At 46.5% G+C, this 24,416-nt stretch overlaps 1 protein-coding gene across 13 annotated transcripts in view; it reads right to left on the reverse strand.

Moving 5' to 3' along the window:
* Positions 1–24,416, reverse strand: part of ZNF536 (zinc finger protein 536) — a 435,117-nt gene that overhangs the window by 55,031 nt on the left and 355,670 nt on the right. Inside the window, exon 5 of one of the 13 annotated variants that reach the window (XM_037820167.1) lies at positions 3,994–4,033. The exons of the other annotated variants lie outside the window; for them this stretch is intronic. Coding sequence (XP_037676095.1) covers positions 4,020–4,033 — 14 coding nt within the window. The 3' untranslated portion in view covers positions 3,994–4,019. The remainder of the gene's footprint in view (positions 1–3,993; positions 4,034–24,416) is intronic. 13 annotated transcript variants of the gene reach the window in all.

Genomic DNA, 24,416 nt, shown 5'->3' on the forward strand with positions numbered 1-24,416 from the left:
CAAATCCCTTCATGAGTGCACACTTCAGCCATGTTCATTTTAGGGGCGAGGGTGTCTTTTGATGTGAAACAAAGTCAAAAGAGTGAGTTATGATTTTGTTGGTGTTTCTGACTGATGCTGTGTCTGCAGCTTGATTCAGGGAAGCTGCAGCAGCTTCCCCCAGAGGGGCTGGCCCTCGCCCTTCCACGCTCCCTGAAGAATGGACCCCTGATAACCATCAGCCCCGTGCCTTGGCGCTATGTAGGTCAAGCAGCCCGTAGGTTTGGCCTTTTGATTTGGTCTAGAATTTACAACCTGAGAGCTATGATTCAGTGCGCAGATCTGGGTTGCGTGTGCTGGAAAAGGGAATAAGGTCAAGCTAGAAGGGAAGGGGGTGCATCTAAGGAGCCTTCCTTGGGGGCCTCATGTCTGGGGCGTGGAGCCCCTCACTGCAGCCCACACCCTCCAGAGGGCACCTGCTGGCTTGAGCATCTGAAAGACAACGGGTGTGCACTTTCCACGGGACAGTCCTTTAGTCCAGGTCTTGGGAACTGAGGCCCAGAGCAAAGTAATTTTATGGGGATGAGCCTGAAATACAACTTGAAGTCCAGAGAGCCACAGGAGAAGAAACAAATCCATCAGGGACAACAGGAAAATCAGAAACACTGAAGAGAATGAGCTCAAAGGAGAACTTCCAGGTTGATGCTGATTGCAGATGAAAGATTTCTAACAGGACCTGTGGGAAACATTACAACTCCCTAAAACCCAGAGCAGGACCCAAGTCCCTCTTGTGCTGTTTGGGAGGGAGGCCTCAGGACCTCATGCTTTTCCGGGACAGCCGATGGCATCCAGAGCAGTTTTCCTCCCCCGGGGTCAGCATTTCCTGCCCTGAATTAAAAGGGGGTGATGCTATCAACCCTTGGGAAAGGAAACCCTGGCTCCTGAGCTTGGGGCTTGGCAAAGTGGTGCTGGGACTGGGATTTAAATGCTTCTTATTAAAACATAAGGCAGCACGGGGCATAGTATATTGGAATAAGAGATGACTGCTGCTAAAGAAAAGGAAAAATAAATTATTTGCCTTCGTGTCCATACAGGGACGATGAGAGCAGATGCCAGCAGCAGTCAAGCATTTCTCAAGGATGGGCAAACATTTCCGAAAGAAATCTGCCTCCTAGCAGAGCAGGTGAGAAAGAAACAAGGGTGTCTGAAGACTGATAATGTCAGGACCAGATGGGAACCATCTCAGAATTTTTGCAAGAGGAGCCAAGGAAACAGGGGGGCGATTAGCAAATACCTTTTTAAAATATCCTGGGAAACTGGAGAAGCCCCAGTAGACGTGAGTCCTTCGGCAACACCTATATTTAATAAGCACTCTGAGGGAGATCAAGGAAATTAAACACCAGTAAGCTTGACTTGAGCAGTGGGGAAGATATTGGAAACACTAACCAGGGACAAAATAGGGAAAGTTATGATTTAATTAAAGATATTCAGCATGGATTCACAAAAGGGAGATCATACGTAACAAAACTAATAGAATATTTTGAAAAAGTAACAAAAAGGAATTGAAGAGGGGAACCAGGAGTATAATTTACTGGGACTTTAAGAAAGCTTTTGATGCAAAGCCTCACAAAAGGCTAATCTCCAGCGAAGGGGAGTTTGGGGTGTGAGTGTGGTGAGGGGTGGAGAATGAATGAAGAATCGTCCAGACCAACGGTACTTGTGAGCATCACCAGGAAGAGATTAGGATAAAAGGAGGAAACTGACTGCTGGAATTTCCCGAGATCCAGATTTTTTAAATTCATTTTTTTTAAACATAGTGCACCAGTAACCTTGCATAGAAATGTGCCCAAATGTGATGAAATTCTACTGCAGGTATACTATCAGAAGGCAGGTGCCGGGTAATGCTACAAGGACAATGACATTTGCAAGGATTCATTGAAATTTGATAAATACATGACTGGTTCTAAAATACAACCAAACTGTTGGTGACAAAAGGAGGACATATCTGCCAAATGTCATCTGAGTAATCACCACAAATGAAGATGGAGAATATGACTGTAGGGAGCCAGCGCTGTCTGATCTGGACCGTGCGACAACGGCAGCTGGTGGCTACAAGTGTACATTCACACACACACACCACACACACTGACGTCACATGTAAGCGCGCACACACATCTGCACGTTACCTGGGAACGCTCCTAAACACACCCTGACACCTTACCCAGGTACACACGTCTGGACATCACACACTCATGTGCACACCTTTATAAACACACCTGGTGCACGTTCACACTCATGGACATGTGTGCACACCTACCCATGGACATGCATGTGCACACACATGCATGTCCCCAGAGACTGATCTGCAACACTTAAGTGGAAATGATGGATGCAGAGGGCAGGGGAACATACTGTTTTCCACCAGGCAATACTGAGATGCACTTTAGGACCAAAAGGCCCACTCAGTCAGATTACAGTCATCAGGAACACACAGGGATAAAAGAGAGGCAGGGGGCAGAGGAAGGGCGAGACAAAAAAGACCTCTGTGAATGCAGTCCAAATCAGATCTGAATCCCTTCTCTGAAGACCCAGCATGGGACACAGCCACAGGGCACTGGGACAATAATGGCAGAAATCCCCAAAGGGGCCCGACCCTGGTGCTCAGGGTCAGAGCCTTAGGCCAAGGGCAGGAACCTGAAGAAGACGGTGATAGGATCCTAGGCCCGTGAAAGCTGACCCAGGGGAAAGCCACGCTGGGAGAAGGGCTGGGGAACTCTCCGAAGATGGGGACTTTGCATTCACCCGACAAGTGGTTCTTGGTTCTTGGCAATGCATGAGTGAGATCCAGGGTCTGAGTTAGGACCAGCCGGGTTATGGGGAGCTCTTTGCAGCTAGGGGGGCAGGGCTCTGAGTGGGATACAGCCCCTGGCATCCAACTGTCATCCATGGGGGTCGGCTCTAAAAGCCCCTCCCTACTTCAGAAGTTATCACAAGCCTATGGAGAAGATGTGGATACAGACAGAGATTCTAATATATGAATATTAGAATAAATTGAACCCCATTTACCTTTTACATCATTCATTAATATTAAAATGTGACTTGAATACGATCCATATTTAAAAGGTCATTTAAGACAAAAAGTTGCAAAAAAAGGATACAGGCCCTTCTCATTGCCCCAAATGGTCACCGCCTGTATGCAAAGGCTCTGAAGCATTCATTCAAAAATCAAACTTTGAAATGTCCACTAAAACCTCTCTCTTTCCATTTCTTTATTTTAACCCTGGAGATGTACGTATCTTAAAGCCAATAGTTGTCAATGCCCAGAAACTACAAAGCATGTTGGAAAACAGAAAGGGAAAGAAGAAAAAAAAAAAAGAGGAACAGCTAAGCGTAGCGGATCAGAGTGCACCCTGCCCTGCTCTGGCAGCAGGCCCCCTCCTCCAACACTTCCCAGAGATGACTGAAGTGGACAAGTGCTACTTGCCTAAATAAAAGTAAAATGCAGGAATCACTCTAGGACCTGTGGCTCTGCTATTATTTTATGCTCTCTTTCTGCAGCTTTCATCGCCACGTGGATGACTTTTACCATGCTTGTGTATTTTAAGGGAAAAGGCATGGAACAGAGACCAAAAAAATACTTGCCTTTAAGTTTGGTCTAGTCTCTCACTTCCTCCAGTTTTTTTATTCAAATCAAATTTAGGAATTTCTGCTCTGTCTTCTAAACGAAAGAAAATCTTTCCATTTCCCTGAAGACTACTCAAGCATGGCTTAATGTAGAGACCAAAGGGTTAACTTGGGGGAGCTTTAAGTCCTCCCCAACTCCCATCTTCCACCCCAAAGCTACTTCAAATGAACATACGATCTAAGTGAAAACTCATCTCCCTTTGCCCACTTTCTATACAGGGTACTCCCCGAAGCCCCCCCTCCCCCCCCCCAGAAGTTCTGGTGCTTTCTCTGACAGCAACCCAGAGTAGAAAAAGACTTTGTGAAGGAAAACAAAGGGTTAACAAGTACCTGTCTGGCATGTCTCTTGAAATCAGTCATTGAGAATCATCTGTCAGTAAGACAAAATTAATTACTACATGTAAAATGAAGAAATCAATGTAAATTAAACACTGTATAAATAGCAAAAAAAGTTTAGGATAACTTGATTGTTAAATAATTACTGATACACGTGTCAATTGTCAACAAGCCCCCGCAGGGAGAGTGGATCATGTGACTCTTTCCAAATCATCCCAAAGTTGAGTTGGGGCTTGGCGTGTTTCTCCCACTCAACCTCCAATTAAGTTTGGAGGTTTGCAAGATCCCAGATTAAATACAGTAACTTGCAAAGTTCAGTGGTATTTTAGGACAGTTTTCAGTTTCCGAGGCTTGGACAAAGGACACGACATCCGTTGAGAGTTTGGATTCATGAACCCAGCGGGAGTGTCAGCAGTGCCAGGCCGCGGGGTCCCCAACCACTTGGGAACTTACCATGATACCCAGTGCAAATATTTTATTACTTTATGCAAAGCCAGGTTTATTTACAAAATCAAATCAGTCATTATAAATACACTAAACACAGTTATGATTTCAGACATGAGTTTTGTGCTAGGCTGAGTTTCTTAGACCCAACTCCATGGCTTTTTGGGTACTGACATAAAAGGATGAAAGAAAAACCCAATGCCGTGAATTTAAATTTTCATACTCAGACCATCACAACTTACACGCCTCAGTTGTGTCCCTTGGGGAGCTGGGCTGTCAACCTTCCACCCCAGCCTCTTTCACCCTCATGCTCAAGACAAAGGGACCCAAATCTAGCTGATACTTGATCCACCACAAAATGACTCAAAGAAGGCATTGAATGACTCGTCCATATCACCCTCAGACAACGCACTTTGCATCGTCTCCTCAAACCTGGCTTGAACGTTTCTCAACACAAAGTTCTTCCCTTTCTTGTGGGATTTAATCTGTTGCACAAGTTGGAGAATCCCATGCAGGTAGTTCTGAAGAGCAAAGTTTCTGAAACTTCAGCCTCACTTCAGGGTCACCTCAGCTCTCCTCTCTGTAACTGGAGATCAAGGCTGTCTCAGGCCTTGAGATTTTTCTAGTTTCCCTGACCGCTAACCTGCTGATTGCCCCACGTATCTCAAGCTCCTCCAAAGCCAAAGGGACCGTCACTGAGACTCCACCTGGAAGACAATGCTCTTAGCTCTTGGCCAGAGGTAGAAGACAGACTGCCAGCCCAAAGGACAGACCAAACAGGAGAACTTTCTCCCACCCAAGACCCCCGCCCTGTAAGGATCCCACATTTCCTCTCAGTGTACTTTGCAAAAAACAATATGTAAAAACTCTGAACTTGTAAAATGAAGGAGCTGAAGATTACCTAGGCAAGGATGATTTGCATTGCAAACGAACTTTCTGATTTATAGAGTCACCACAGGGTTCCTTACATGAGTCGATCTAAAACAGGATTCAGCTCACAGTGCATCTAAAGTAGGATTTGGTTGCCAACGTTCCACACACACACACCATACAGCAGTACCCCCCACCATGGCCAAACTTTGCTTTTCTTGTTTCTCACAAGGTTTCCCAGGCTGTTTTAAATGTGCTTGACCTGGTTGTAAGTCTTGGCCCTGATTCTCACTAGGCCTAATCTCATTATGCCTCATTTTAGCAATCCACAGAACTGGGAAAACAATCTTATTTCCAGAGATTTTGGTGTGCTGGATTAGAGGGAAAGAAATAAGGCTTTTTCAGAGGTTGAAACAGTGCTGATTTGCCAAACAGGAAAAACCAACCTGGTTTCAGTTGGTTAAGAAGATACCATTTTATTTCCACTTCTGGCTCTGCCAAAATGGCTTCTATCAAATCAATCATCTATTGAAAACAACTAGAAAAGCTGCATTAAAAATATTATATATATGTTATATTTACATACACATACATATGCATATGTGTGTGTGTGTACATAAATTATTTTAAGGCATAAGAGAGCTACCAAAAAGACTCCTATAAAGAAGGAAGCACAGGGTGATGAGTTTGTTTGGGGCCCTGCTTTTCCCCCGGGGCAGTTGTGAATTTACAAGAGGCAGTTAAGAGGCTGAGAAGCTAAAAAGAGCTTTCCACAGCCTCAAGAGATCAAGAAGACAAAAATTAGAATTTATGGCCAGGCAAGGTAGAATGTCCCTGATAAATACCCTGCATTTTTCGTTGTGAATCCTGAAGTGTACACTTAGGGTTGAGACCAAAGAGAAAATAAATTGGCCCTTGAAAAGACTCTAAGCAATTTCTGATTGGCTTGAGAGGATCTGCCCAAGCCTAATGGCCTACTGGAAACAAAAGTAAATTTTCCCAGAGGAATGTAACACTATCTAGAGCTGTGCTGTTCAATATAGTAGCCACTAGCCACCTGTGGCTACTGAGTAGTTGGACTGTGGTTTCGTCAGAATTTAGATGTACTGTACAAATAAAATATTCACTGAATTTCAAAGACAGAAGCAAAGGAGAGTATAATCTCATTGATAATTTCATATTGATTTCATGTTGAAATGATGCTATTTTTTATATATTGGGTTAAATTGTATTGAATAAAATATATTATTAAAATTAATTCACCTGTTTCTTTTTATTTATTTTTTATGTGGCTATTAGAAAAATTTAAATTACTATATGGCTCACTTTATATTTCTCTTTGACAGTGCTGACCTAGAGTCTAAAATTTTCTCTAAAATTTTCATACACAGCATCTTACATTCAATAAAAAAAAAAATTACCAGGCACATCAGGAAATAAGACCTGGTGTCTTAAAACAAAAACCAAGATAAAAAAGAAACAACAGGTAATAGAAACAGACCCACAGAAGATACCGCACTGTAGTTATCAGTTACAGACTTTAAAATAACTGCAACAATACATTTAAGAAAATAGATGATAAGATGAGGAATTCAGGCAGAAATTGGAATCTATAAAATATATCAAACAAAAATTCTAGAACTAAAAGGCAATGTCTGAAATTAAGAACTAGATAGTTCTGACACAACTGAAGAATTAGTTAACTGGAAGGAGATTCCGTCTGCTGTGTACATCAATGTGCCCTGTGCCTGACCCAAAAGCTGTATCACGTTTCATACCTTGTGCTAGTGTGTCCTGTGGCCACCATCCAATTCCCTCCGGAGACTGACAAGTCTCCTTCCCAGAGAGTCTGAAGACCAAACCAGAGTCTAAGATCCCAAGGTCATCATGACAGATGCAGGAGGCAGCTGCTAAAACAGAGCTGAGGTCAGGGTACAGGCCTTAGGCAGGTCCACCTAAACTGGCCAAGGCTTTCTGGACTTCCATCAAGTTTGACCCTGGTATTCCCCAGAGATCAAGGGCAGTGTCAACCCAGGAGCCCTGTGGCTGGTTCACGGTTATTTGATGCATAGTGAAATGTTCCAGGAGGAGCCTCAGGGACTTGCTTCCTGATAAGCAAGTGTAACAGGAGGGTAAAATGTGTGCTTCTGTTTCTCTTTAGACAGACGCTCCAAATGACTGACAACAAAATAAAAGGGATGAATGTTTGGCTTTCCAAAGTGAGACACAGGACTGGCAAAGAAGTGTCTGCATCCCTGTGCCAATACCCACCTTCAGGCCATAAAAGGATTGACTTTGAAAAGGCAGAGAGCTGGAAAATGGAGGAATTCTTTGGAGAGAGTTGCTGTTGTGCTTTGATCACCAACCCTCCTTCCCTGAGGGAGGGCTGGCAGGTGCTCCCTCCCCTTCAAGCCTAGTGGATGGAGTCTCCTATCCTCTGGCATCAGTGGATGTGAGGCAGTTGTAGGACCTTGTAGCAGCCGAAAGGCTAGAGGCTGTTCTGAGCTCTGATGGAAAGCCGGTGGGAGGAGCTGTGTGGAAATGGCTCCACTACCAGGGTTTGTTGGCGCAAAGGAAGAATGTTTCCCAAGGCTTGGATGTGGGTCATTATGGGAGAGCATCTCCCAATGAAACGACAGCGGGGGCTTTGCCACAGAGGCTGCCTGGAAGGAGAACACTTCAACAGGAAGAGGCTGGACATTTACTATTGGTTGCAGTAACTGAAGGGTTAGGAGCTAGTGACCCACAAGGGGATGTTCCCTGAAAGTAGCAGGTGAGGAAACACTGGGGATGGAGGAGGGTCCCAAAGAACTCCAGAAAGCACCCAGGAGGATGACGTCTGCCACAGCCATATTTCCAGCCCTTGACTTCTCCTCCCTCTCCAAGTCCCATCCAAACCCAGACTGGTCAAAAGGCATGGGAGAAGGTGAAATGTGAAACAGGGACAAAAAGTGCTGATGGCCCCGCACTGTCCTCAGCCTGAAGAAGGCTCCAGCCAGCTCTGGAAGAAGCATCCATTTTAAGTGAAGATTGGAGTTTTGAGTATTAGATGGAAACAGTTGTTTTAATGACAGAAATAAGACTCTTTTAATGACTCAAAGGCACATAAGGACCCTATATTATTCAGAAGTGACCCCAAAATGTCATTTTCACCTTAAATGGGTGGGGAAAGACTAGCCCCACAAAATGCATCTAGATAGGGGGAAAGCATAATGTTTTATGCCTCCACTCTGCAGAGGATGATACATGAACATTTGAAATTCATCAATGGAGGAAATTATACTCTCCTTCTTTGAAGGACATGAGGAATCATCCAATCCTATAGGATGTTAGAACTGCAAGAATGCTTTAAAAAGCAATGCATTCTTACCCTTTTGTTTTATACACGAGAAAATGCGCTTAGCCTTGGATGACCCGGGAGAAGCGTTTGGAGTCCAATCCCTGCCCTCACACCACCAGTCTATCCTTGGAATCAGCAGACAGGGCTGGACGCTCACTCACCTTCCGTCTCTGTGACCAAGATTGTCTTGTTTTCTTTATTACCAAAATGCTGTTGTCAGGCCCGGATAAGAAAAGCCCACACCAATGAGGCGGCACCATTTCTAATGGCCGGTCACCATTTTGAAGTGGGTGACTCCGCTAAGCAAGAGTCAGAAACCCAGAGATACCTGCATGAGTGAGAAAATGCACTTTGGCTGGGCTTTTTCTTCAGCCATTCTCTCAGGAGACCCTTTGGAAAAATGGTGCAGCCACTGGCACATCACACCATCTTCTGGTGGCCCACAGAGGGCCACACCCGTCTCCTGGGTTGCCCAGAGAGAACCCCCAGCTACCAACTCAGAAAGCACCACACGGCAGCGGGCTGGGGTTCCAGCAGCAGAAGAGAAGGTAAGCTCTCTCTCAGTGCCCTGCCGGGTTGGAAACCCCATCCAAGAGGCAGTGTATGGGCCTGTGCGTGGATCTGATGTCGGGTGATGGATGGTAACGGGAGGCAGTCCGGAGCGCCTCTTTACTCAGCACCAGCGGATGCCATCCGTAAGGAGGGCAGCTGTTCCTCCAATCTGCCCTGCTTTTTCAAGTCAACGCTCTCTTTAGAGACCAAGGATGCCCTCAGCCACGCCCAGGATTCTCTCACTGCTTTCAGGAGACCATCTGCACTCAGCTGCTCCCACTGCACCCTTCAGGAGCTCCTTGCTCCCGGCCAGAGGCCCCGGGAGCTGAGAATCTATTCTGGGCAGAGCAAGAGAAAGCTTCTGCAAGGAGGACATCTCCAGGCTCAGGCAAGGAGCCATCTTGGGGAGCAGTTGTACCAGTGCCCAGTTCTGTGAACTGTACACTCTGCCTCTCTTTGTTAAGATAATAATAAACACAAAGCAGCAACAACAGCAACAACCAAAACCAAATAAATGATATGCTCCAAAAAGAGCAGGATGAGACTGTCGTCTTTTCCAGATACCTGTTCACCACAACTGATGGTCTGTGCCAACACTGAGCCATCTCCAATACATGCCATATGCCTGTTTCTTTACTTAGCATTGTTTGGGATGGGAATCCTTCAGAGAATCTAAGGTCCCCGCATAGTTGGCAAGCCAGACAAGGACACCAGCTGAATGTGCGCAGGGATGGTTTGTTCCTAAACACGTTCACACACACTCACGCACACACACACACACACACACTGTATTCTCTCCCAGGCTGTTTTTAACCTTACTCATCAGTTGCTTTTTCTATGTACAGTAACCAAATTAAAATAAGCTCAGTGCTAGGAAAACAGCAAATTGAGACAAACTTGGTCACACTTTTGGTGGAATTATCTAGCTGAGATTTTGGCCAAGAGTTTTGTCAGATACACATGCACCAATGTACACAAAAACTCACAGATAATCGACTCACATTTTTGATTAGCCCGGAAGGAGCCTTGGAGATACAGAGATAACAAGCCATGCTCCCAGGATGAAAACCTTGTCCCATTTCTCTTGGACGGTCTGAGTTTTTAATGTGGGTCAGACTTTGGTCCCGGCCTCGTTCACACACACCCATGCAACATTTACTGGCATTAAGTGGGGAGAACCACAGCTGGGACAAAAACAACTTGCAGGAAATCAATGGTGTTTTATCATCTCAGGGCTTTCGCTCACACCAGTCTTCAGCAGGGAATCCACTTGGCTGCTGCTGGCCGTTGAGAGTGGGAAATACTCCCTGGCAAAGACTTTTCTCGGTGCCCTCGAGGGGTTAATCTGCCCAGGGTATGGTGGACTCTAGCTAATGCCCACGTAGGTAGGGGGCTGCCCAGGAAATGACCTCATCTTTTCCTCTAGAAAATGAGGCTCTTGGAAACAAGGCAAGAACCTCTCCAGGGTAATCGTTTTGTCTGACTGGTATCTTAAGCTTGTCAAGTTCTTAGGCAGAGCTTTCCAAGGCAAGTTTGGAGTTAGCATATGGTACTCGCCCAGTCCATATGACTGGCTGAGCATCGACCACTACTGTTGATACAATATATCACTTTTTTTTCAATATTGTGACAGCATTTGTCAATGAAAATTAAATTACTGTCAAACTTATCCTGCTAACTTACGGCACAGCCATCAGAGAGAGCCAGCACCGTGCCTTAAGCCAATAGGACCTCGTCTTTATGTTCAACCAAGACACGGTTGAGAAAGACTTTTGCAACTTTAATGCCAGTAGGGATGTATGCCAAGCTAGCACAAAGAGGAAATAGAAGCTACCTTCCTACAGCCTAAGCCCCTGGGAAGGGGGGTCTATGGGGGGGGAGGAAAGTGGGCAAGGGAGGGGCAGGGTGTACACACGCGCAGGACGGGAGATATCTTATAAAGCGAGTAGCACCCACCACATGTTACGTGCATGTGCTGGGTAAAAGAAAAAACAGATTACATCTTTCAAATCCAAGACCCTTGGGGTGTGTTTAAAATCCAATATTGACATACTGGAGCGATCGTATGGAAACATTTAAAAGCTAGATCATGCCTGAAACTAATATCAGTGTCTTCTGTAGCTATGAACAACCTCAGCTTTCATTCCGGTGCCTCAGATTTAAGGCTCTGTTGTATTTTCCCACTAAGTGTACTAATTATGAAATTTTTAGAGTTTAAAAAAAAGTCATAATTGAAGTCTACTATTTCTCTCCTTGATCAACCTCATTGGAAAGCGAGTGGATGCAGAAGGGGGATGGGCAGCTCGTTTGCAGACAGGCGCGTGGAGGATCACACAGTGACAACAGTTTGCACATTGGACTTCAGGGGCGGGTCATGGCGTTCATTTATTTGCAGCCTTCGTCCTGCCTCTCCGCTGCTTTCCACGCCCATGAATTCCATCTTCCACATCACCTCGAAAATATCTTGGGATTGAGACAAACTGATCAAATCAGTTTTGAATTTTTTTTTTTTTTACTTTATTTTTCTCTGTATCTTTCAAGAACAAAGATTCTCATTGATTTCAGCAGTCAGTGACCATGACAATATCAAACTGATTTTCCCAATAAGCAATCACAAAGCCTATTGGAAAGAGTGAAGACAAATAGATTTGGACCTGGGCAGAGCTTCCTGTTTTCTGACAATTATTTCTTTGCATTTCTTCACGTAATAACATTCTAGAATAATGCCCATGGCCAGTCTAGAAAGAGAAACAGAAAATGCAATCCCGCATGGACTTAGGATGTCACTTTCATCTCCGAGAGCACCCTGAGCAATTAAAAACAAAGGTTGTTCCCAAGAAACTATTACCCACAGTTTAGGGGTTTCAAAGGAGACCCATTCTCTCTTGGTGAGAGGACAGTCTTGAACCGGGAGTGCAAACATGGAGACCTCAGAAAAGGCCCTCTAATCACTATGCCCAGGATGGGTCCTCCAGGGGATGTTTGCGGAGGTGCAATGTGGGACCACTGGAAAGCAAGCGGAGGCACCTCTTGCAGCGACTCCTGGCGATGGCCAGTGTCCTCAGCATCTTTCAAATGGATCAGAATTGCATTCTGTCCTGGGGGCAGCTGCTCCATTCTCTTCCTTGAGGGCTCTTCCAGGGAAGCCCAAGCGGAAGAGACAGATGTTTCCACCAACACAGGGCACCCACATTGTCCCCCAACGTACTGGGGTTGAGAAGGAGAAGGAAGAGACCTCAGGAGGGGCTGAGCCTCACTGCTGGTCCCAGAGAGTCACGCCCAAGAGCCACAGCTCACTCAGCCAGCAACGCCACTGGGAACAACTCTCCCTTTATTAAATGAAGGTGCAGACAGAGAAAAGTGATGGGCAGTTCTCCTTTCTGGCGAGATCCAAATGTTTAAGGACTGTCCGCCCAGCTGGGTAAAGAAAACATCCAAGAACACCTTTTTCTCTGCTCTTTGAAAGCCCAGACCTTGTGCTGGAGAAATGTCCGCAGAACACGTTGGCCGGGGAGAGCCGGGAATGGAGGCTGAGCCAGCCCTGGCTGCAGGATTTCGGCGTAGCCATCGTGAATTCCCGGCACCGCCAGTCGGATTTCCATCCCCAAACTGTTCTCCCGAACACAAAGAGGGACAGCCTGGCAGTGTAACAAAAGCCAGTGTGGGTGGCAAGGTGACTGCACATTTCAGCTTGAATGCTCTGGTGTGGGGTTTGCACCTGATTACCAGATGCTTCAAGCAGATGGCCAGGGAGGGGAGAGTGGGCTCCCGGTTGCTTCAGAGGGGTTACCAGAGAACCAATCCAGAGAGCCGGTCGGGGTGCCCGGCTGCCCGGCCCAGCCTCCACTCCCGGAGACCTTCCAGGGACCGGGCCTGGAGCCTCTCCTTCGAGGGGAGGCATCCAAACACACACCAGCACACCTTGAGTGAGGAGCTAAAACAAGCAGCGAGGCTCAGCCAGGAGGCATCCTTTTGTCCACTGACCCTTTTAGGCTCTCTTCTCTGGATGGTCTTCTGGAACAGGCCAGACTGCATCTGTTATCTGATCCAGAAGGCCTCAATAAATGTGATTCATTTGCAAATTAACTTTTCAGCAAGTGGCTGGGTGAGCAATAAAAAGGAGCCTTCCTGCGGGGCCCTGCCCAGCCTCCCTGCAGCCCTGGGGTGGGCACAGACCGCACACACCCGTGCAAGGTCATGGAACATGCACACACACACAAGACACCCCATTGGGGGGGGGTGCTTTTTTATTGATGCATCCCCTGATCTGAAATGTTCCTGAGATACACATGATGCTCAATAAATATTGCTGAATGAATGAATGAATGAATGAATGAATGACTGTCACTACTTGAAGCCATCCTGTTTACAGACCTGTCTGTTTACAAGCTCACTGCCCATCTCCCCTCATTTGAGTGTGAGTTTCGGGAGAGCAGGGCCCTGAATGTCTTGTCCCCCCAACTCCAATTCCCCCCACCTTTGTGGCCCAGGGCAGGGAAAAGAGTAGGTGTGCAATATTCTTGAATGAATGGATGAGTGAATGAATTAATCTTGCCCTGTTTCTCCCACCTCCCTGGAGCTTCCAGACCCTCTGTGGCCCCTGATGGCATCTGTTTCCTAAGTCAACACTTTCTCAAAGTTAGGGCTGGGCCTGGTCCACCCCCTCACACAACACTCTGTCCCCAGAGCAGAAGCAGGGGTGTCAAGCCTGCCCACACACTGGCAATCTCGGTGGTTTGGGACTGGGGCAGGTTGCTCATATCCACCCTGGATCTGGCTGAGAAGGGACTACTGCACCTGCACCACTACCATTCCCCTTGGCCTTGGCGTGACCCTTGCCCAGCCATGGGCAGGGGACTGAGCAAGAGCTGTGTAACTTAGGTGCATTGGCTGATCAATAGCACGGGAGTGCCAGATGGGGGGCAGAGAGAAGGCCCCCAAGACCACAAGCCTGCGAACACTTGGAGCCAGGCTGTAGTGCCCTGCTCCCCAGCTCTGCAACCTTGGGCTGGTGACTTGACCTCTCTGAGCTCCAGTCCTGCCTTGCTAAGGTGGAGATAATGAGATGCCCACTTCGCAGGATTGCCGTAAGGATTAAAAGGAGAATCCCTGCAAGGGCTCAGCCCATGCATGCACTGAGCAAGCATTTGGTGAGAGCCACACACACTCACCCAGTGCCCCCTCTGTGTTAGAAGGTCCAAGTGTCACCTGTCGCAGCTGCACAGGATCCACGTCCCACGGGCATGAGCATTCAGGAAGTGCTTCCAAGGTGAGTCCTGCGGGGCTGGAGCTATGCAGCCTGCTATCTGCTCCATCTTCGCCAGTGCAGGTGGAGGTATTTGTGTCTGTTGAGGGTTCAGGAGTACACGGGGTGGGAGGCAGTTCTGGGCCAGCCAGTGGCCCCTGAGGTCCCTGGGCCAGCTCCGTAACAGGCAGCTGTGACGGGTGGCAGACCCTGCGCCCCAGGCCCTCCCCTCAAAGGCAAGGACGAGCCCTGCTGCCCTGGCCAGCGGCCAGCTCAGATCATTTCATTTGGCCTACTTAGCGTTCCCCCAGGGGTGCTGGGGCTGGGGGGAGACATTCATCACTGTCTGGAGCATCCTCAGGCAGAGCGGTTTCCACCCAAGAAGGGCTGCGTCCCTGTCAGTCCGGGTGGCATGACAGCCACAGCCCCCAGCCCCTCCCACAGGAAGTGAGGGTGGGCAGGGGGCGACACCGGTTTGGGGTTGAGGCCTGATGGCGCACCAGGGAAATCAGCAGCAAAGCCGAGGCGGTATCCATCCTCCGGACCATGTGGCTCAAACCACCCAGCCTGGGACGCTGGGGGTGATACCCAGGCTGAGGTGCATCCACAAGCCGCGTGGGGCGAGAGCAGGATGGAGGGAGGTGGGCTCACAGCCCCTCTCAGGCCACCCACAGGTACAGGCAATGCTGGTGGAAGAGCAAAGCAAGAGAAGGCCTGGTCCCTGGTCTCTGTCTCTGAAGGTGCAGAGCTTCAAGAATCCGGGCGCTCTGAGGACTGTGGGTACCCTCTCTGCTGCACGGAGGCCTTGAGAATCATTATTGAAGATGGGGAGCTACAGCCCAGAGAGGTGAACTAACCTGCCCAACATCACACAGCACAGTGGAGGCAAGTCTGGAACCCAGTTCATTGCCTGCCAGCCCACAGCTTTTGCAGCCTCACGTTGGGTGTGATGATCTACCCCCAGAAACACAGGCTGGTCCGAGGGGACTAGGAGGGTGGAGGGGCCACGGGGACACCCCTCAGCACCCAAGCCCACCCCTCAGGAGCTGTGTGGGCTCAGGGAGGAAAGAGTGATGAAAGAATTAGCTGAGACACCAGCACATTTGGGCCTGAGGTCTCGACCTACTACTGAGTCTGATTATCTTGCCTGTCTTCCCACATTTCAGGAGTTTGGCCTGTTCCATAAATACCCACAGGTCCAGTTGAACAAAGTGGGGAGGGGCACGATGGCGAGGGCTCCCCGCTCCTGAGCCAGCCGCCGCTGCTGCCTGGGCCTGCTTCCTGGGGTCCCACCACGGCGTGTCTGCTCAGTCACCCTCCCTTCTGCACAAGGCATTAAGAAACACCTGTGTCTCTCCGCCAGGGCCATGCGCGTGGGGGAGAGCCCCCCTCATGCCAGGTGGGGGCTCACACTGTCCCCCTGGCATGCCCATCAGGGAAGAGAAGGACAGAGGCCTCCAAAGCCATGCTCCCCAGCACCAGATTCAAAATGGCTGAAGCCCCCACCCAACTTTGCAACCGGAATAGACTCCTCGAGGTGTCTCTTGCCAACCTCACGCCTATGCCAGCTTTCTCACAAACGAACAGCTTGTAGCCCCATGAAAATCAATGGATGGAACAAATTGTATTAAATTATGTAAAATGATACTAAAGAGCACATTCTACCAGTGAAAAGGAAAAAAAAAAATAACCCCCCAGAAAATCTTATTTTAATAAATCTCACAAAATTATAGAAGACAATTAGGAGGGGAAAATGCTAAATTTTTATGACACTTAAAGACACATCCCTTGGCCATAAGCAGAGCTGCTGGATTTATCCTCTCATAAGGTCAGATGGGCATAATTCTTTTGTGCGTCTGACACCTGTGAGTTTTTTAGCGCCTCCCCCCCACCCGCCGCCCCCACCCCGGGCTCGCCAGCCAGAGATTTCTCCTTCTCCCTGCTCGGCTCCCTTTGGTGGAAACAGACTGGACTGGGCAGCAGAAACTAGCACACATTTTTTTGGAACCAAATTTCCTTCCCTTTTACATGGAATGTTTTTCTTGGTAAATAACTGTAATTAGCATTGAACTTGCAATACAACCTCTTGCCTATATGCAGAAAAAATCCTTTAAATATATTTTAGCCACTTCCATCCCTCCTTTCAATCCCCTAGCACGGCTGCTATAAAAAATTAAGAAAATTTAAAATCAAGGACATCCTATGACATGGTGGGTGTTCAATAGGTCAGGAGCCCTTTCTCAGACCCCATCCCTCCAGCCCCCACCCCAGCCCCCAAAGAGCCGTGTCATTCACCACCCCAGAGTCAAAGACATGTGAACATTGCCCACAACCGATCAGAAAGCAGGAACGCATCTGCCCTGCGGATGGTTTTTGTCCGGAGACAGTTTGGATTGATTTGGGGGTGGGGGCTGCTGATCGAGGCATAGTGGGGAGGGAACAAGTTTGAATCTTGCCCCCCCCCCCAGCTGCATCACCTTGAATGAATTTTTCTGCCTACCTGAGCCTGTTTCCTCACTGGCAAAGCAGGTAACTTAAGCACCAAACTTGCCCAGCTCTTAAAAGGATCAGAGTAATTCAGAGAGCAGCCAAAGCTTCAGCACAATTCCTGGCTCTAAAAAAGTGTTTCATAAATGGTTACTTCTGATGTCATCATTTATAATCATCATTCTGGTTTCTCCTGGCTGTGACAGGAAATAAGGTCAACATAGATTGACAGACTTTCCCTCAAGATCCAATTTGGGAAGGAGTTATCACTTGGGAAATCCAAACACGTGATTTTTGACATCGAATGCTTGTTGTGCATCCATTTGGTCAAGTGAATAGCAATTCTCTGACTGCCTGCTGGGTGAGATCAGGGTCAGGTGCAGCAGGGCACACAACTGTCCCCTGCCACATGCTGGGCTGAGCTCACCTGGGCCTGTCACCTGTGCTCACCTGAGGGCCCACTCAGAGCTCCCGCCCCTTCCCGGGGCTCGCAGGGCTGGGCTGCTTTCCTTGCAATCAGAGGACTGATCCAGACGCCAGGGACCCCAAACCCCACCCCTCATTAATGAACCCATATGATGGTCTTTCCTCAATGCAAAGACTCACGGACAAATTCAAAATTGAACAGGTCTGAAATCACCATGCATCTTACAATGTATGTGGGGGATTTTGTTGTGGTTTCTCCTGAAAGATGGTCTCTGGTATAGTTGATAAGATCTCAAAATCAGAAGGTATGGCATGATAATAAAAGTGCTACCCCTTGGAAGTCATCACTATGTGTGCTAAGTGCTTTCTTAACACTACAGGATCTTTGGGGTTTCAGAATCCCAGAGGAGCTGAATGTGGGAAAGGACGCTGAGGCTCAGCCTGCACGGAGGGAAGCAGACAGATAATCCTGCTGGGATGGCTGGTGGGCATGGCTGGGGAGGCGGGCTGGCCCCTTGGAGAGCCATGCAGGAGCCACATGGTGTACGGCCAACCCTGGACACCCTCCCTGGCTCACAGCTACTCACAGGCTCCCACAACATGCCTACAGCCCCAGATCACAGCATCCCCCCACCAAGCACTTGTAACAAGCCTAGACCTAAGAGGGGACAGAGACATCCAATGAAACCGCCATGGTCACACAGCCAGTCTGATCCCAATGCCCGATTCCAAGAAGGCACACAACCTGTCCGATACATAAAACCTGGGGACCTCTTGGAGTCAGTTCATTCATTCGCTTATTCATTCATTCATACCATATACATTGAATACCCACCAGTGCCTGGCCCCATTCCAAATGCCTGAGGTCCAGCAACAAACTAAACAGAGCAGCCTTCTAGCTGGGGAGACAGCCAATAATGAGTGTAGGATGTGCAGATGGTTAATAAAAGCCCTGAAGAAAAATTAAGCAGAAAGGGGCAGTAGGGAATTCTCAGATGGGGGTGGTTTCAGTTTGAAATAGAGGGCTGGGAGAAGCCGTACTGGGAAGCCCCAGGTGAGTAAAGATCTAAAGGAGGTGAGGGATCACAGCAACCCCAAGAGGGCTGCGGGCAGCAGAGGGTGCCAGGCAGAGGGTGGCCAGCCTGTGCAAAGGCCCCAGGTGGGAGTGACCTGACCAGCCCTAGCAGTGGGGCTGATGCTCAGTGAGCCAGGGGTCCCTGAGACCACCAGGAGCAGGGCAGTCAGCCAGACACCAGCCTCTGCTACTGGTGAAACTGGGAGCGGATTGGAGGGGAGGAGTGACAAGATCTGATGTAATATTCTTAAGAGTCATTCTGTGTTGAGAATATCAGGGACAGAGCAGGGAAACCAGCTGGGAGGTTGTTTTTAACCCCAGGGAGAAGTGATGCTGGCACGGGCCTGGGTGGGGCCAGGGGGAGCGAAGAAGGAACCAGTTCTGGATGTATCTGGAAAGTAAAGGTTCCAGGGTTGGGGTGGGAGACAAAGAGGGCGGTCAAGAATGACACCGTGATTTTTGGCCTGAAAAAATGTTAGCTTGGAGTCGCTGCTTGCAGGGAGGGGGAGATGATGCAACGAGCAGGAGCACAGGTGGGAGGGTCCTGGGTTCTCTGTCCTGGAGCACTGGGGAGGGTGGGGGAGGACAGAGGTCTCGGAGGCCCTGACATCGCAGGGGGGCATCAAGTCCAGCAGAAGCACTGCAGCAGCTGAAACAACTGTTCAGAAAAGAAATGCAAAGGTGCCATGTGCCCCAGGTGAGCCGGCTGCCTCGACAGCCCATTCCAGAGACAGCCAGACCTCCAGCCAGCAGCCCAACAGCCACATGGTGTAGGACTAGCGAGCCCGGGGAAAAACTAATATATGAAAATCATCCCCAAACAGTCTGAAAATACAGAGGTGTAAAGCACTGCATCCCAAAAAAGCCTCCCGCTACAGGAACTATTTTTAAAAAGACTTCTAAGAGGTGTGAAAGTGAAGCTGTCTATTATGTTTCCCCAGCAAAGCACCACCAAATCTTGACATTTCCTAACAAGCCATGAGAAGTGGCCAAGTCTGACCACCAGTAGGGCAGGGGCCCTGCCTGCTCGTGGCCCCAAGCCAAGCAAGTCCCACCCTCCCAGGGTGGAAATTCACAGAACTGTGCCCATTAGGCTGCCCAAACAATCAAGAAGAAAATTGAACTATCCTAAACACTGTTGGTTCATAGAATCTGAATTACGCTTGAACTTTGCTGATGTCTCTGAGATTTTGCTCCTGCTTAACGCCACTTAAATCTGCATTATTAGCATCCTTCTTTGGGCAAGTACAGCTGCTGTACTTAGCTTTTATATACAGCAAATTGCCAAAAACACCAAAATAAGTAACAGGGAACCTATTCTTCCCATCTGCCTAAGGGTCAGTTGAAAGCCAATGGAAATAACTAACTCTCTCTCTTACATCAGCAGGAGAAATGGACGTTTCAAGCCGAGAAGTTCATGTTGAGCTACTTTTGATTACCGAAGATTTCCATTTAAATGCAGAAGCCAGAAACTTATTTTTAATCTTCTGTTGGAGGAGTGTGGATGTGAATTGAAGGGCACTGCTGGAGTTTAAAATAGGAATCACTCAAAGGGAGGAGCCCTGACCATTTAGGAGAGAAGGGTCTGCAACGGAGATAAAGACCTAAGGGGACAGGCGATTATGGCAAATAATGGTGTGAGGGTCCTGGCCCGTTAGGGGAGAGGGGGGGAGATGATGCTGCCCTGGTCCATTTGCACACTCATTGCACACTCATTCATGGCCCGAGACCCCACCATGTCTGCCCAAGAAGCTTCCACGCCTGCCACTGTCTGCCCCAGCTTTATGTGTCATAACTCGACATGCTGTCAGGTTTAAAACAAAAACATAGTTATATTATCATGCGGAAGGATGGCTGGCAGCGGTGGAGGTATTGTTTTTAGGTCTGGCATTTAGAGGCTGCCCTGGATAGCTTTCAAAGAAAATGGAGCTTTCTCGGGCTCAGATTTCATCTGTTGTGGACTATTTGATGGGTCTGGAGAGGGAAAGGGATATTTTGATTTCAGCCCTGGGATCCCCCTCTGAGGGGTGGGCTCTGCCACGTCCCACTGCTAAAAGCTGCAGAGGCCTAAGATTCAGGCCTTCCTCGGCAGCCCTTTTCAGGAACTCTGCTTCTAGAAAGCCTCATGTATTTTGTGGAAAAGGGAGGTCAGTTCTCTCTAAAAGGGTTTTCGAATCCTCTATACTAATGAATAAAAGACACTTCTGCTGCTCTTATGAAAAAAAAATCTAATAAAATCTAGCTGCTCCGTTCTTAGGGGAAATTTTCTTTTTCAATGTAGTATCCCAAACTTCCTAAACTTACCCCTCTCCCCCACCCCTGACTAAAATCTTGGACGCTGTTCCTCAAAGTTGACTAAAGATACTTTCTAAAGACAAGGGTGATATTCTAAATGCCACCATGGAAGCCTATAAGAGAAGTTATTTTCAATTTATCACAAATATTGTCTGCTGCTCCATACTTAAAGAATGCTCTTGATTAGAAAGGGTCTTCCTTTTGTTCCATGCTTCTAAAAATATAAAGACTATCATAAAAAAAAAAATCCTAGTACAGGAGACACAAATCTTTCCTATCAGTTTTTTTGTTTTGTTTTTTTTTTTTTTTTTTTTTTTTTTTTTTTTTTTGCCAGAATTGGGGTAGCACATTTTTATGAGGATTCAAAAAGAATAATTAAAGTTCTGCACGGACTCAGATCTGCCTCAGGGAGGACCTTTTATGTTGTTTTGCATTTTGTATGTCACTCAGAAGATTTGCAACTGGGAAATGATGTTGAAATAAAATAAGACAAGAACATGTTGATGGAAATTACAGCCTGTCCAATGAGTTGACACCCCTCTAGACAGCTCACCACGATGGCTCTGGTGCCACCACCGTTCTACGTGTGGGTGACATTTCGACTCGGCACAGTGGCACGGGGAAGGAGCCTCAGAGCGCGGGGAGCTCACACACGGATCCCTGGATGGCAGAAGGAAAGCAGAAGGCCACCTGGCACCACCTGGGGGCCTCCGTTCACCAGCTGAACACAGAGTTGCAACAAAGCACCCCCACTGAAGTCTCAGGAACAGCATGCTTTGCTTGCTTCTGACCCAAATAGTATAGTCTGTCTTTCCTTTCCTTCCTTCCTTCCTTCCTTTCTTTCTTTCTTTCTTTCTTTCTTTCTTTCTCTCTGTCTTTCTTTCTGAGCCAACATTTAGCATCTTTCACATAAAGATCCAGATGATGTTTGACTTCATTTGAAAATCTAACAGCTGTGGCAACACTCGCCCACTTTTCCCTTTGGGCAACACTGTAGAGGCAGAATGAAGACTTGCCCTCCTGTTTGCCACAGTCCTCACCACTCCCTATCGTTCCTTGACATTGAGACTGAGAGCTGGTCGACATTCATTTTCGCACTTGGAGTATTCTTTTTATTACTGTTAAGAAATATTTCTGTGCACCTATAGTTTTACTGAAAACAAAAAGCAGAAGAAAAAGAAAAAGAGAGGTAGATGGGAGGCAGTGTGCTTTACGTGAGATAGGAAAGAGTGTATCTGTAAATATCAAGCCCACCAGCCCATTTGTATTAATTTCTTAGGCCTATGGGCATTTATTCATTCTAACAAAGATTTATTGAACACCTACTACTGCTCCAGGTGCTAGAGATACATCAGCTAGCAAAACAAACAAAACTTTCTGCCCCCTTGGAGCTTGCCTTCCAGCAGGGAAGGAAAGAAAATTTAAAAACAAACAAACAAACAAACAAACATGGGAAATAGATGAATCTTGTATATACTAGAAAGTGAAAAATGTTACAGGAGAAAAACAGAGGAGAATAAAGGACATTGGGAGTTTGCAGAGGGAGGCTGCAATTTTAAATACACATTTGAGTCTGTGAGCTCTGAGATTTGCTGGTTCTGCCTTCAAAGCCCCTGGCAAATCTCTCCTCCTGCAAGAAGCCCTCTCTGGCCACCTGATTCCACACACATTTCTCTCTTCTGTGGGAAACAAGAGTTTAATGAAAGGCCGCACACATTTGAGTCCCTGCCCCCAAGTAGCCAAATTACTATTTTTTAAATTCAGTTTTATTGAGATATATTCACATACCATACAATCATCCATAGTGTACAATCAACTGTTCACAGTACCACCATATAGTTGTGCATTCATCACCCCAATCTATTTTTGAAATTGAATTACTTTTGAGATGAGACACGTACATGAATGACCCTCATCTTAAGTAGAAAATGCTAAGCATCATAAACGAGGTGAGAAAAGATAGCATCCTAATTTCAGGGCAGGGGGAGCAGGGAGGCAGGGCATTTGAATGGAGGGTCTTCTGTCTCTTTACTGCCCTGGATTGCTGCTGCCTGCAGGACCCAGTCGGGCTCCCTGTCTTGGCACTCACAGCCACAGCCTCTTCCCAGCCCGAGCTTCCCAATTCCATTTCTTCCTGGCAAATGCCTTCACTAATGCTGACATCAGAAAAAAAGTCATGAGAAAAATCACCAAAAAAGAGAAAGAAAAGAACAAGGATGAAGAATACATATCATGGGTGACACGTTCCAGCAAGGGTAGGAACGTGTCATGTGAGAATTCTCAACTTACAAATAAAATAAAGAAAATAGACCCTCTTTGAGACAGAGCATAAAAAAAAGAGGCATAAGGAATCAGCGTAGATGATTGAACAGTGGAAGGAGCAGGAAGGAATGGAAGCCACTATCTAGAAATAAAATCCCCATTAGAAGCAGAGTAAGTTGGAAAGATGCTGCTGACAACACAGAGAGATGGAAGAAGGGCTTGAGAAAACAAGCAAAATAAAGTTTAAAAATCAAGAACTAAAATTAATGAAAGAAAAAAAAATGATAGGTGAGACAAAGAAAATTAAACCAACACATAACTGGCCTACCTGTAGAAAATAGAATTTCAAATGTAACAAAAAAATCAAAGACATAATACAAGAAAACTGTCCTCGAGTAAAGGAGCATAATCTTTGGACTGAAACGGCATTCTGAGCTCTAGGAAACTTTGATGTATTTTAGATGTAAAGAATTTTATGGACTCTGGACTCAAGCAACAAAAATATAAACAAACCAACAAACAAAGCAAACAAAACAAAACAAAATAATAAATCAAGAAAGATGTTTGGGAATACTATTAAAATAATATAAAAGTAACTACCAGAATATTTAAAACAAAACAATTTTTTTCCATTCTATTAATGGAAAAATACACACATAGAACAAAACAAAGAAAACTGGGATAATAAAGCAGAAGACATAAAACAAAAGAAAACAAAGTAAAATCATAGAAACAAAACCAATTTCTTTCACATTAATGAGGATAAATTGGATAATATCACCTATTAAATGAAAACATCCTTGTATTGGATCATAAAAGCAACCCAAAATTTCATACTGTGTATGAGAGTCGTATAAGACAGTGTGACTCAGAAAGATCTAAGATGTCTATCAAAGACATAACAAGAGCACATAATACAAGAGAAAATAGGGTTTTGCTCATTTTAACTGATAAGTGTAAATTTAAGGCAAAAGTATTTAATTAGACCAAGATACAAACTTCATAATGATCAATGAAACAAGTCTCAATGATCTAAATGGGTCATTGTACAACAGAATATTCACAAAGCATAAAATGAAACAAAACAAAAATATGTTTAAGTAGAATTCACCAAAACAAAACGGTAGTAGAAGACTTCAACTCATTCTCACTTCATTACAAATCAAGTAGATAAGAATTAGGAGAAATTTGAAAAATATCAGTGTTTTATCAGTATAGTATTCCCAATTGACAAGGTAAACCTAAAAGAAATGCATTAAACTCTATTCTCTTAAAATGGAAAAGACACACTCTTTTCAAGTGCCCAGAGAATAGAAACACAAGCAGTGACCACAATTTGATCACCTGGAAATCCGGTACAGAGCCAAAACTTGAGACAGGCTAGACTACCATCTCTGCCCACATTGTATGTGGATCTAGAA

This window comes from Choloepus didactylus, chromosome 27, assembly GCF_015220235.1.
Source record: "Choloepus didactylus isolate mChoDid1 chromosome 27, mChoDid1.pri, whole genome shotgun sequence".
NCBI classification, from domain to species: Eukaryota; Metazoa; Chordata; class Mammalia; order Pilosa; family Megalonychidae; genus Choloepus; species Choloepus didactylus.